Source organism: Aspergillus viridinutans (genome assembly GCF_018404265.1).
Source record: "Aspergillus viridinutans IFM 47045 DNA, scaffold_7, whole genome shotgun sequence".
In the NCBI taxonomy this organism is placed as follows: Eukaryota; Fungi; Ascomycota; class Eurotiomycetes; order Eurotiales; family Aspergillaceae; genus Aspergillus; species Aspergillus viridinutans.
The window spans coordinates 118,861-131,609 of record NW_025091223.1 but is presented as its reverse complement, the minus strand read 5'-3'; the positions used below and the strand labels follow the sequence as shown (position 1 = coordinate 131,609).

Here is a 12,749-nt window from a genome sequence, read left to right as displayed (position 1 = left end):
TGTCACTTTACGTAATTTACCCCGCGGGGATCGAAAGGGTCGGTAATTGATGCCTGGGGCCATCATCCCCAGAGTTCTAGGGTCTGGCAGCATTTGCTAATTTGCTCAATCAGCAGGCGATCATTGGAGTTATAGCGACTGTAGTATTTCCTGACAGGCGACAAATATTAATTTTACTATTCTGCCATCCATCGAGTACGTATGGGCAAGATCTAGCAACCTGCAGCCGCGGGTAAGCAGTTTGTGGTTCTCCCCGACCCCCCCATCAAAAGAGGCTTCCCTCGAGTTTCTCTTCTCCGCTCTGGCAAAAGAGACACACATTGCTGATACCACACATTCTATCTCCAATTGGCTTTAGCTTCATCTGTGTCTTTATCTGATCAGGAAAAGCTTGCCTTTAACAAGACTAGTTTTTGTACCTATTCCCCGATACTCAAGCGGCAAAGACACAGGTCGATCGATCACATCAACGTCCGGCAAAGCATTCATCTCCGCGATAACGGGTCAAACATGACCATGCGTCCAGAACGCTCTGGTGGCCCGTTGTACAGAAAGACATGAGCAACGATATGCGCCAAGCCCCAGGGGCTGGTAGCAGGTCCAAACGGCGATTGACCGACGCCGACGAAGATGCCAGACGCATGGCTGCTGACGACAATTCCGCGCAATCCAAGCGACAGCGAGTGTCGCGTGCCTGCGACAGCTGTCGCTCCAAGAAGGATAAATGCGATGGGGTGCAGCCGGTCTGCTCGACTTGCGCATCATTATGTCGACCTTGCACTTATAAGGCCAACCCCAAGAAGCGGGGTTTGCCGACCGGATACATTCGCACGCTGGAGTTGCTGTGGGGACTAGTCTTTTGCAAGATTAAGGGGAGTGAGGATGTGGTCCGCGCCTTGCTCAGGGCAGCCAATATGCCGAGTCACCTGGCTACTATGGGCAAAGAGACGGAGGGTTCCGATGACCTTGTTTCGTCCTGGAAGAATAGCATTGTTCTCAAGGAGATAGAGCGCATGTTGACTTTTTTGGACCAGCCTGAAGAGGAACAGGACAAGGCAATTCGAGGACCTGGGGAGACGGACTCTCCGGAAGCTGGGGGGAGCAGTGCGCTCTCGGACACCCTCGAGTGGCAGCTACCTGAAGGTGTCACAGATGCGTGTCGAGAATCACGGACTTCTTGTCTATCTCCTTCCAAAACGCCCTCATCTGGACCTTTCCCCAGTCACCTGCCACCTCGTACCACAAAAGACAGCGGCACCCAGACGGTCCTCAGTCCAAATACCATTGGCGCCTCTACAGAGAGCCTGTTGTCGCAGCCTTTCATACATTCGCAAGCCTCAAACCCCCCTCGACTTCCCTCCAATGTGTGGACACTGCTTGATGTCTACTTTTCTTACACGCAGTGTTGGTTTCCCATTCTCGAGAAGCATGATATACTTCGAACAGCATTCCGGCAGTCTGAAGATAATGTGCAAATTTCGCCTCGGACCGCAGGATCCGGGGACTATGCTGCCCTTTGGGCAGTTTTGACTCTGGCGTCCATGCAAGAGAGGTCTATCGCCGCCACACGTCAGGTGGCCGGTTCCCCAAACCGGCCACGCTCTAGTCAGCTGTACGCCACAGCGAAAATATTGATACCCGCCGAGGATGACATTCATGAGATTGGGCATGTGCAGGCGCTTTTGATATTATCCTTAGTTAAACTCGGACAACAAGAATGGAATGCTGCATGGATGCTGGTAGGGCAAGCGGTTCGAATTGCACGGTGGCTGGGTTTGGGATCTCCACTGACTGGCGTGGCTGGAGATGAGAAGGGCTCGGCACGGTCAGAACATGTCTTTTTAGGCTGTTTCGTACTGGAAACACTGATTGCCATCAAAACTGGTCAGGCACCGTCGCTACGCAAAGAGGATCTTGTCAAGACCGGCCCGATCAATGAGGATGGTCTGGAGGAATGGCATCCTTGGGAAGATCAGACCGGTCTGCGACCCGCAGAATCGTCGCGTGGTCCTTCCCACCGTGGGCCCCTTCATGCTCTCAGCACATTCAACCGGCTGGTCTCTTTGATGTGTATCTTGAACGAGGCTTCTTGCACAAAGCAATTGGAGAACAATCCGACACCACAACTCGAGGCGCTGGAACGCCAGTTACAACATTGGGTGTCGGCCCTCCCCAAAAGCTACCGTGTTGACTTGCAAAGTCCGACAAGGCTTGCCCCGCCTCATATATTCGGATTGGAAAATGATGTTTGAAAGCAGCGTCACTGCTCTATCTTTGGGTACTCTACGCCAGGGTGATAAACACATGTCAGACACGAGAAAGAGTTATGCGATTGAGAGCTTAAAGAGACTCCTGCTGCTGTTGCAGAAGTACATGGAAACTTATAGCCTGGCGGCGACAAGCCCAATTTTCGGAATGCTTTTGACGTTTGGTATCTCCTCGGGGGAGAGACAAGATGCGCCAGGGGTGTTTGAACTTGATCTTGGGCTCAAGAACAAACTTGAAGCGTACTCATCGCATCTTTCTACGGTATGGTCGCAGGACAGCGCGACAGAGGGAGCTGGCTTCTCACTGAGAGCGGAGGATGCGATCGTACCGATGTCGGCAGCTGACCGGCTAACTCATCTACATAACGTTGATGCATCTGCTCGACGTGCGTCGTCGGACAGTATGGCTGGCCATCCTGCCTTGCAGCCCTTGGGTGGCAGTGGACAACACGAGATTCGGGCTATGTTCTCCACACCGGACTCGTTCTTGACAAGTGCCTGGGCAAGGACGCCGAGTGTCGAAGACAACGTTGCTCTGTCTCTACCTACACCTTCCGTCAGGGGAACCGCCGGACCTTCGCATCACGCCTCCCAACTACAAATCCCCACCCAGAGACCTCATTCTTCGATCTCGTCCGCTCCAAAGCTCATCAGTGACAGAAGTACAATACCAGACATACCGTCGCCCTTTCCCGTAAACAMGCCCCAGTACCAGCAGACGTATAGTGATCCGAATCTACACCTTGGGACATTTGTTGATATTGACGGATATGCATCTTTACGCCGACCGCGAATCGCGCCAGACCTTGATGCATTGTTTGACGAGCTGGCATCGTTGGATGGTACCGAGAAGTGAGTGACTTCTTTTCGCATGTCGACTGCTGACCGATGCTGATGACTGGACAGGGGTGACAACCAGCCCGAGTTTATGCAGAATCTAGGGTTTGTCCCTGACGCCGGGCTTTCGGGGCTGTACTCGTACTCCAGTCAAGAGCCTTTTCTCCTGGCACAGACGCAGCAACTTTCCGAGGGTTCTGCGGTCGTACACCGAGAACGACAGCCGAAGAGATGACAGACGTCAGTTGCTATGAACTGTTGAGCTTGACGCTTGATGTTCATTGATATGAATGTACATAGGGTATACGAAGAGAATTACCCGACCAACTACAAAACCGCCCTCTCCTTAAAGTTCAACGCGACATATTCCACGGCAACCTTGTACCCATACACCCCCAAGCCAACGATAATCCCCGCCGCCTTATCACTGAAATAGCTATGGTGCCTCCAGGGCTCGCGCGCATGCACATTGCTCACATGCAGCTCGATGAAGGGGATCCCCACGCCGAGCAGCGCATCCCGGATCGCCACCGAGGTATGCGTAAAGGCACCGGGGTTGATGATGATGCCGTCGACGGTCCCGCGGGCGGCCTGGATGCGATCGATGATTGCGCCCTCGTGGTTTGACTGGAAGGTGGCCAGGGTGGCGCCTAGCGACTCGGCGTGGGCTTTGCAGGAGGCTTCGACGTCGGCGAGGGTTGTGCTGCCGTAGATCTCGGGCTCGCGGGTGCCGAGGAGGTTGAGGTTGGGGCCGTTGATGAGGAGGATTGATTTGCCCATGGCGGAGTTGATTGACGTTTAGGTTGAGGTTCTTAAAGCGGATTGAAAGTAATGGTTGCAGGGAAGTGAGATCTACAGTCTACGAGATCGGTTGTCTTATTCTTTACCATGGATAATCTATCTGTCTGTGTAAACATCCAGAGACTACTACATATTGCCTATTGATGCGGATTGCGGGGTGGCTTCCGTAGAATATGGGGAAACGAAAGCCCGAGGGAAGAGCGCTTTGCCGGAGAGAATTACAGTAACAGGCCGCTCTCAACCGAGACTCTTGCCCTCCTGCGTTACTGTATCGCGATAAGATGAGATGTACAGCGATCGCTGTATTATCATGAAGAGAAGTTCCATTTCTATTGACTCTCCATTATGTCATTGGCGTAATGCTTCATATGCTAAGGTGGAGCGTGGCCTGGCCTCGTAGCAGTCGATGAGCAGCCTCGAGTCTCTAGAATAGGGATAGAATCCCATCCACCCCACTCAGCTGTACTAGGTAGTATGATTCTCGCAATGCCAAATATCCGGAGCGGTTACTCACGGGTTTTTGGGTTTCTTGAGGACATCCAGTCCATTGGCTTCATTGCGATCTCTCTTACTCAACTATCTTCCCATCTACATACACAATTCATACTTCATAGAGGAACTTCAACAAGATGGCCATGGAATTTACCCAAGCACAACTAGACGAGATCTACGCCTTTGCAGTCGATCTCGGTCGCAAGGCCGGCGATCTTCTCCTCGAGAGCATCGAGAAGCGGATCGCAAACGACGGCGAGACCACATACGCATACGCAGAGAAGGACAACGCGGTTGACATTGTCACGCAAACTGACGAGGGTATCCTCATCTACATATCCATCTACCAAAGGAAGAAAGCAACTAAGCTACCCTAGACGTGGAAACATTCATCAAATCCGCAATTCAAACCAGATACCCCGAGCACAAGTCTGTCAAGTCCATCTTCACCTCCACCAAGCGCATACTAACAGTCCGACAACCAGATTCCTCGGCGAAGAAACCTACGCACAGGGCCAATCCCGCGAGTACCTCATTGACGCACACCCAACATGGTGCATCGACCCTCTAGACGGTATCCCCTCCTTCAACACATCCACTTGTAAACAGGGTAGTGGTAAGCTAAGCTGGCCAGGAACCGTCAACTTCACACACCTCTTCCCCATGTTCTGCGTCTCGATCGGGTTTGTAGTTAACCACCGCCCAATTATCGGGGTCATCTACGCCCCCGCCACCAACCAGCTCTTCTCCTCCTGTCTCGGCCGCGGCGCCTGGTTGAATGACCACCGCGGCTCGCGCCGTCTGCCGCTACGCCGCACCTTGATCCCGCCGATGCCGCCCACCGCGCCGAGGGGGTGCATCTTTGCGTGTGAATGGGGCAAGGACAGACGGGATATTCCTGGAGGTAACCTGGCGCGCAAGGTTCAGAGTTTTGTGAATATGGCTGCTGAGAGTGGGGCGATGGTGCACGGGGTGCGGAGTCTGGGGAGCGCGACGTTGGATCTGGCGTATACGGCTATGGGGGCGGTGGATATTTGGTGGGAGGGGGGGTGTTGGGAGTGGTATGTTGTCTTCTTCTTTTCGCCCTCTCTTTCTCTCGATTAACGGTGGATGGCTATTGTAGGGATGTGGCTGCTGGGATTGCGATTCTGCTTGAAGCTGGGGGGCTGGTCACGACGGCGAATCCGCCTGCGAATCCCGAGACGGACCCCATAGAGGAGGTGCGGCTGGGCAGTCGGTTGTATCTGGCTATTCGGCCGGCTGGGCCGTCGGAGACCGAGACGGGGAGACAGACGCAGGAGAGGACCGTGAGGGAGGTGTGGAAGCGAGTGAGGGAGTTGGACTACACACGACCTGGTGCATAGCTTCATGAAGATTTATTGGTCTAGAGAGAGTCTATGTACAGCAGTCTTTTATACATGCAGGCTACAGATTTGACTTGGACGGCACCCGTTCAGCAATCAACTGGCCCACCACCTCCTTGACCTTATCCACCAGCCCAGGCTCAGCAACCACATCCCTACCCGTCCACAGCCTTGCCTGCTCCAAGCCCTGCCAGATCAACGCCTCCGAACCAAGAATCACCTTCCACCCAGCCGTCGAGGCCAACTGCGCAATCTCCGTCCACGGTACAGGGTGATAGCACATCTCCAGAATCACGCCTTTGGAGTCAGACGTCGACGCAGGAGTCTGGCCTAGAAACGCCCGCAGCACTTCCCTAGCTTGGATCTCGCCCGGCGTCTTGGGTGCGTAGTTAGGAATCCCCGAGACAATGACTGCGGGAGCCTCCAGACGAGCCGCCACCGTGGGGTCAGTCACATGGACGAGAGGCGCCTTGTTCGGGCAGGGGTTGCGCTGGTTGTCTTCTTCCAGGATGGCAGCTACTTCGGCGGCCTCACGGTTGACGATGTAGATCTTGCTGGAGCGGAGCCACCTGCGCATCACGTAGATGGCTGTGCGTGCGGTGCCGCCTCCACCGACGATGAGGGCGGGCTTGTTGCGAAAGGCATCCTCACCCGTGGAGTTTTGGAGAAGAGCCTCGCGGATGCCGATGCAGTCTGTGTTTGTGCCGACGTACGAGGTGGTGCCGTCTGCTTCAGGGCGGAGGAAGATGGTGTTGCAGGCGCCGGCTTGGCGGGCGTCCTCGGTGAGGTCGTCGAGGTGCGGCATAATGGTGACTTTCCATGGCATGGTCACCGAGGAGCCGACGAACTTGGGATTGGACTTGATGGACGCGAGGAATTTGGGGATCGGGGGTGAGCGGGTGTATGGTGGAGGGTAGGATTCTGATGTGCCGTAGACGCTGGAGAGGGGGATCTGGGTCCAGTTCAGATTGAGGGTCTTGTATATTGTTTGATGGAGAGGTGGGGATAGCGAGTTGAGCAGAGGATGACCGTAGAGATATGCTACTCCATCGAAGTGATCGGGAATGCTGATGGGTTCTTCTGGTTGTTGTTGTTCAGGGACGGCATCCATGATCTGGGAGGCCATGGTACTGCAGGACAATGGGATACTAGACAGTATCCAGGTCGAGACTGATGTGCAATTCACGGTTTGGAAATAGATGATGTAGAAAACCTGATACTTAAAACATACTAGTCTGGTGAGGTTGTAGTTGCATCCCATCCGGAGAAATGTTTAGCTGCGCGTGACTCGGATGTTTGCTTAGCCATCACCAGTCTTTATCACGGTCTTCTTCCCTTTTCAGTTTTCACCATCACCATCATCAGTTTATCACTCAGCAACTCAACATTATCAATTAATCCTCATCTCATCTTATCAAGAGAACGTCCATACTGAACAGAACCAATCTATCAGCTGGCACTCGCTCCTCTCGGACAACATCCGAGTGCCAAGTACACTAGGAAATTTGGCTTCAGCACTAATACTGCTAATGGCAAACTCTTCACGGGGAGAACGCTTTCCCGCCTAATCAGCTGTGGTTGACTTTTTGGCATGATTACGATTCACGAGCCAAATTCAGTGCCATAGTGTAATTGATGCCCCGTGGGGAACCAATTTCCACAACCGAACATCAGCCGGCGTATCCCTTTTCCCAGCCACGGACCATTGACCAAGGTTCACCAATCCATCTGAATATTCTGGGGACTCTAGCAGTCTTGGCTTCCCTTACTCTCAGCGGTGTCGGAGTCCGTCCCAGGATGCTATGTGCTATGGACGACTGGCACTCTTATTGTTTAACATTTAGACGATGCAAAGTTTAATCTTCTTTCTTCCGAATGCTCTCCTTCCACTCCATAGGGCGCTCTAATGGTTTAACCAGAGTTCTTAGCAACTCCTCCGCCTCCGCATCTCCACGCTGTCTATCCCCAGATTTTTCGTCGCTCGGACTGTTTATCCACAACTGTGGCTTGTTGGCTATTTAGATAAAGTTGATGCCTCGCCGTCGACTTTCTTCTCATCTCCCAGTCACCCTTAGTACCATTCGATTGACATTCTCGTATCCGGACTCGTAGATTGCACAATGTCCATCCTTGCTCTGGTCGAAGATCGACCAACGCCAAAGGAGGTCTACAACTGGAGGATTTACCTGTTGGCCGCCTTGGCCTCCTTCACATCATGCATGATTGGCTATGACAGTGCCTTTATTGGAACCACTCTTGCCCTCAGCTCGTTCAAGGAAGAGTTTGGTTTCAACGCCATGAGCAAAACGGCGGTCAATCTGGTGAGCGCCAACATCGTCTCCTGCTACCAGGCCGGCGCCTTTTTTGGGGCTTTCTTCGCCTACCCCATTGGTCATTTCTGGGGTCGAAAATGGGGTCTGCTAGTTGCCGCTTCTATTTTCTCCCTTGGCGCTGGTCTTATGCTCGGTGCCAACGGTGATCGGGGGCTGGGCCTGCTTTACGGAGGGCGCGTTCTGGCCGGTCTTGGTGTCGGTGCAGGCTCAAATATGACTCCCATCTACATTTCCGAGATGGCTCCGCCCTCGATTCGAGGGCGACTGGTTGGGGTCTACGAGTTAGGCTGGCAGATTGGTGGCCTGGTGGGCTTCTGGATCAATGTACGTTCCTTTATGTTCCGTTCCTCTCATCAACGTGCTAATGCTGTGTAGTACGGCGTTAGTGAGACTCTGGCCCCCAGCCATAAGCAGTGGATCATCCCCTTCGCCGTGCAGTTGATCCCATCCGGTCTGCTCCTCATCGGTGCCGTTTTTCTCAAAGAGTCTCCGCGTTGGCTGTTCTCCCGGGGACGTCGGGAAGACGCCATCAAGAACCTCTGCTGGATCCGCCAGCTGCCTGCGGATCACATATACATGATCGAGGAGATCGGCGCGGTTGACCAGGCCTTGGAGGAGCAGCGCGCCACCATTGGCCTTGGCTTCTGGAAGCCCTTCAAGGCCGCCGGAACCAACAAGAAGGTCATGTATCGCCTCTTCCTGGGAAGCATGCTCTTCTTCTGGCAGAACGGCAGTGGCATCAATGCCATCAACTACTATAGTCCCACGGTGTTCAAGAGTATTGGTTTGCAGGGTGCAAACACCAGCATGTTCAGCACCGGTATTTTTGGAGTCGTCAAGACCGTGGTCACGTTTGTCTGGCTCCTCTACCTGATCGACCGCTTGGGACGGCGTCTGCTGCTGCTCATCGGAGCTGCAGGCGCTTCAGTCTGTCTGTTTATTGTTGGCGCTTATATCAAGATCGCCAACCCAGCCTCTCATCCGACCCAGGAGATGACAGGCGGCGGCATTGCGGCCATGTTCTTCTTTTACCTTTACACCGTCTTTTACACTCCCTCGTGGAACGGAACTCCTTGGGTTATGAATTCGGTACGTCCCCTCATCCACCTGCGTCAAGGGATTCACTGACTAGGGTAGGAAATGTTCGAGCCCAACATGCGCTCCCTCGCACAGGCCTGCGCGGCCGCCTCCAACTGGTTCTGGAACTTTCTCATCTCGCGCTTCACGCCACAGATGTTTGCCAAGATGGAGTACGGCGTGTGGTTCTTCTTTGCCTCGCTGATGGCGCTGTCCATCGTTTTTGTGTTTTTCCTCATCCCGGAAACCAAGGGCATTCCGCTGGAGAGCATGGATGCCTTGTTTGAGACGAAGCCGATCTGGCGTGCCCATGAGACGGTCCTGGCCAGACTTTGGGAAGACGAGGAGCGGTTCAGGCATGATATTGAGGAGTCGGGGTATAGCAAGTCGGGTGACCAGCAGGTGGAGCACTTGCCAGAGCATTTGCCCAAGGCCTAGCATGGTATATGTACAGTCGTGCGATTCATTCAGACATACAGGAATTGATATTGCTGCAACACTGGTGTAACATAAGATCGCTCGCATGAATATTCAAGCCCATCCTGGGGGCGTATAAGTCACTCCTTTGTACTTGCTCGCTCATTACCAGTCCAGTTTATACAAACTATACCAGAGGCAATTCAACCGTCTCCCCCGTCTCCAACGCCCTCCTCACCCCCTCACAAACCATCAACGCCCGTAACCCATCCTCCCCAGAACACCTTGGCCGCGCCCTCCCCTTAATGACCTCCACAAAATGCGCCAGCTTCAAATCAAACGGCGTCCCCCTTTGGTCTACTTCAAACCTCTCCACAGCCAACTCCTCAGTCCAACTCTTCTCCGCCCGCCCATCATAACTCCACCGCGTCATATCAGGCACACTGAGACACGCCTCGGCGCCAAAGATCCGGTAGAAGTCCGCCCTACCACCTGCCCCCGGAGAAGGGATAAGCGGGTTCTCCCCCGTCCCCATCTCAAAGTTATACGGGGAGGGTGTAGCATCACAGACGAGGAACGTGCCCACCACACCAGACGCAAAACACAGAATCAGCGCTGCGCCTTCTTCGACCTCATGCGGCGGGTTAGCTCGCTGTCGTGGTGTCTTCTCCGCGTGCACGCGGGTGATAGGACCAAACAGATACTGCAGTGTATCGATATCGTGGACGAGGTTGATTGGCACGACGCCCCCCGATTTGGAGGTCCGGCGCCAGTCCGTTGGCGGGGCGAAGTAGGACGGAGGCTTGTAGAGAGTCCAGAGTCCGTTGACTGCGATGGGGTTGCCGAGGGAGTTACTGTCCAGTATCTGCTTGGTTTTCTCGACGTAGGGGTTGAAGCGGCGGTGGTGGCCGACCAGGAGAGTCAGGTGGCTGTTTTCGGGGCGGCTGGCGAAATTTAGCAAAGACTGAGCGGATTCGAGGCTGTCGCTGAGGGGTTTCTCTACGAGGACGTGGATGCCGTGGGTGAGGAGCTCCGTTGCGATGGGGACGTGGGTGTGGTTTGGGGTGCAGATGATGGCGGCGTCGGGTCTTGGGATGGCCGCCAGCATGGCGGGGATGGAGGGAAAGTGTTTCGTGTCTAGCTGCGAGGCGATGAGGGCAGCGCTGCTGGCTGGATCGATGAGAGCCACGAGCTTGGTGGATGGGTTGGAGAGGACGGATTGGGCGTGGCGAGGGCCGATGAGGCCGGCGCCGACGATGATGACTCGCAGGGACATGATGATTTGGTCAGTTCCTCAATTTGTGCACTGCAAACGCTTTCATGCAGTGGTATATAAATAATAATATCTGGACGAGTCATATAATGCAGTAGTCTGGGGTAAATCCTCCCAGAATCATCCAATGCCGATTCCGGAGAATATGCAACATGCATATGCGATAGGCATGTGGATGTATGTAACGAATTAAAGACAGGCGCGTTACTCTTCTCGGAGTCTGTCTGGAATATCATTTCATGAATGAGCAGTGATTGTTTTGCCATGAACGTCTATGGACATGCAGAGGGCTCAGACTTGGCTCCCCGCGGACCCTGAGGGGTAAACGCTGGGATAAACACTACGCCTGGTAAACGCTTAACCGGCGCCATCCCAACACTGACGAGAACAAGCTTCTGATGACAGCTCCGTGTTTATGCGAGAGATGTCTACAAAAAGAGAAGATATCAGTTCGATGTCAGTACTGAAGATACAATAATGATAAGCCCGCCTTGGCTGCCGTTATCGATCGGCGTCGACGCTCGGTGTGACGCGTACAAGCCACAAATAAAGTGACTGTTGACACTACATACCTCTGAGAAAGTTAAACTGCACATCCTCTAGACTATTGCAGACAGTGCATCTTCAGAAGAGACAACCAAACAACTGCATTTGCAATGCCCAACCGCCTAGGAATCGGGTCCATGTCGCTGGGCCGGCCAGGAATCCACGACCTGCCCACCAAGCTCCATCAAGCCTCGCGGCACGGCTACGAAGGCATCGAGCTCTTCTTCGACGACCTCGACTGCCTGGCCCATTCCAGCTTCAACGGCTGCCACATCGCCGCCGCGCGCGAGGTCCGCCGGCTCTGCGAGTCCCTGCACCTCTCCATCATCTGCCTACAGCCCTTCCTCTTCTACGAGGGTCTCCTCGACCGCACCCAGACCGAGCACCTCCTCACCGAAAAGCTCCCCAAATGGTTCCAGATCGCCCACATCCTCAACACAGACCTCATCCAGATCCCCTCCAACTTCCTCCCGCCTGACCCAGCAACCGGCGCACCCCGCACAACAGGCGATTTGAGTCTGATTGTCTCCGACCTCCAGCGCATCGCAGACCTCGGCGCCGCCCAGTCGCCGCCATTCCGCTTCGTCTACGAGGCCCTTGCATGGGGCACCCACATCTCCACCTGGGAGCAAGCCTGGGCCGTGGTTTCGCGCGCCAACCGGCCCAACCTCGGCCTCTGCCTCGACACATTCAACCTCGCAGCCCGCGTCTACGCGGACCCGGCCGCACCCTCCGGCAAAACACCCCACGCAGAGACAGACCTGGCCGCCTCGCTACAGCGTCTCCGCGCGATCGTCGACGTCAAGAAGGTCTTCTACATCCAGATCGTCGACGGAGAGCGCCTCTCCGCCCCGCTGGACGAGAACCACCCGTTCCATGTCCCTGGGCAGCCACCGCGCATGAGCTGGTCGCGGAATGCAAGACTGTTCCCCTTTGAGGAGGACCGAGGCGGATACCTCCCTGTGCTGGATGTGGCGCGGGCGTTTTTTGACCTCGGGTTTGAGGGGTGGGTGTCGCTGGAGCTGTTTTCGAGGACGCTGGCGGATCCGGACCCGGCTACGCCTGAGAAGCATGCTGTGCGTGGGTGGAGGGCGTGGAGGAGGTTGGTGGAGGCGTTGAAGTTGGAGGTTTCTACGTCTCCTTCGTCACATGTGTCGGATGTGTCATTGCCGTCGTTGCATCATCGTTTGTAATTTCCTTGTCACTAGTATATAGAGCGACTTCTTATAAGCGTGTACTGAAGGATTTATGTGCTAATTGAATTTATGTCACGAGACACTTTTGCAGATGAAGCCGATAACAATCTTGTCATCATTAGGATGAATATATTACTCTTCATAAG

General features: G+C 54.3%; 7 protein-coding genes across 7 annotated transcripts; 4 read left to right on the top strand and 3 right to left on the bottom strand.

Annotated features, from left to right (window-relative positions):
• Nucleotides 1-557: 557 nt before the first annotated feature.
• On the top strand, nucleotides 558-3,339 carry Aspvir_008518 (putative C6 transcription factor QutA; the record flags this gene model as incomplete). The annotated part of the gene is made up of 3 exons (XM_043271686.1): nucleotides 558-2,246; nucleotides 2,293-3,119; nucleotides 3,174-3,339. 3 exons carry the CDS (start codon nucleotides 558-560, stop codon nucleotides 3,337-3,339), a joined length of 2,682 nt encoding a protein of 893 aa, XP_043127621.1.
• Nucleotides 3,340-3,431: 92 nt separating this feature from the next.
• Nucleotides 3,432-3,884, bottom strand: Aspvir_008517 (type II 3-dehydroquinate dehydratase; the record flags this gene model as incomplete). The annotated part of the gene is made up of 1 exon (XM_043271685.1): nucleotides 3,432-3,884. One exon carries the CDS (start codon nucleotides 3,882-3,884, stop codon nucleotides 3,432-3,434), a length of 453 nt encoding a protein of 150 aa, XP_043127620.1.
• A 650-nt stretch (nucleotides 3,885-4,534) lies between these two features.
• Nucleotides 4,535-5,761, top strand: Aspvir_008516 (inositol monophosphatase family protein; the record flags this gene model as incomplete). The annotated part of the gene is made up of 5 exons (XM_043271684.1): nucleotides 4,535-4,718; nucleotides 4,775-4,826; nucleotides 4,883-4,971; nucleotides 5,032-5,458; nucleotides 5,521-5,761. 5 exons carry the CDS (start codon nucleotides 4,535-4,537, stop codon nucleotides 5,759-5,761), a joined length of 993 nt encoding a protein of 330 aa, XP_043127619.1.
• Nucleotides 5,762-5,822: 61 nt separating this feature from the next.
• On the bottom strand, nucleotides 5,823-6,887 carry Aspvir_008515 (shikimate dehydrogenase family protein; the record flags this gene model as incomplete). The annotated part of the gene is made up of 1 exon (XM_043271683.1): nucleotides 5,823-6,887. The coding sequence occupies one exon, from the start codon at nucleotides 6,885-6,887 to the stop codon at nucleotides 5,823-5,825; it is 1,065 nt and encodes a 354-aa protein (XP_043127618.1).
• Nucleotides 6,888-7,881: 994 nt separating this feature from the next.
• Aspvir_008514 (sugar porter family MFS transporter) lies at nucleotides 7,882-9,609 on the top strand (the record flags this gene model as incomplete). The annotated part of the gene is made up of 3 exons (XM_043271682.1): nucleotides 7,882-8,418; nucleotides 8,470-9,183; nucleotides 9,232-9,609. The coding sequence occupies 3 exons, from the start codon at nucleotides 7,882-7,884 to the stop codon at nucleotides 9,607-9,609; spliced, it is 1,629 nt and encodes a 542-aa protein (XP_043127617.1).
• A 166-nt stretch (nucleotides 9,610-9,775) lies between these two features.
• On the bottom strand, nucleotides 9,776-10,864 carry Aspvir_008513 (Gfo/Idh/MocA family protein; the record flags this gene model as incomplete). Its single annotated transcript, XM_043271681.1, has 1 exon — nucleotides 9,776-10,864. The coding sequence occupies one exon, from the start codon at nucleotides 10,862-10,864 to the stop codon at nucleotides 9,776-9,778; it is 1,089 nt and encodes a 362-aa protein (XP_043127616.1).
• A 653-nt stretch (nucleotides 10,865-11,517) lies between these two features.
• Nucleotides 11,518-12,600, top strand: Aspvir_008512 (sugar phosphate isomerase/epimerase family protein; the record flags this gene model as incomplete). The annotated part of the gene is made up of 1 exon (XM_043271680.1): nucleotides 11,518-12,600. The coding sequence occupies one exon, from the start codon at nucleotides 11,518-11,520 to the stop codon at nucleotides 12,598-12,600; it is 1,083 nt and encodes a 360-aa protein (XP_043127615.1).
• Nucleotides 12,601-12,749: the final 149 nt, after the last annotated feature.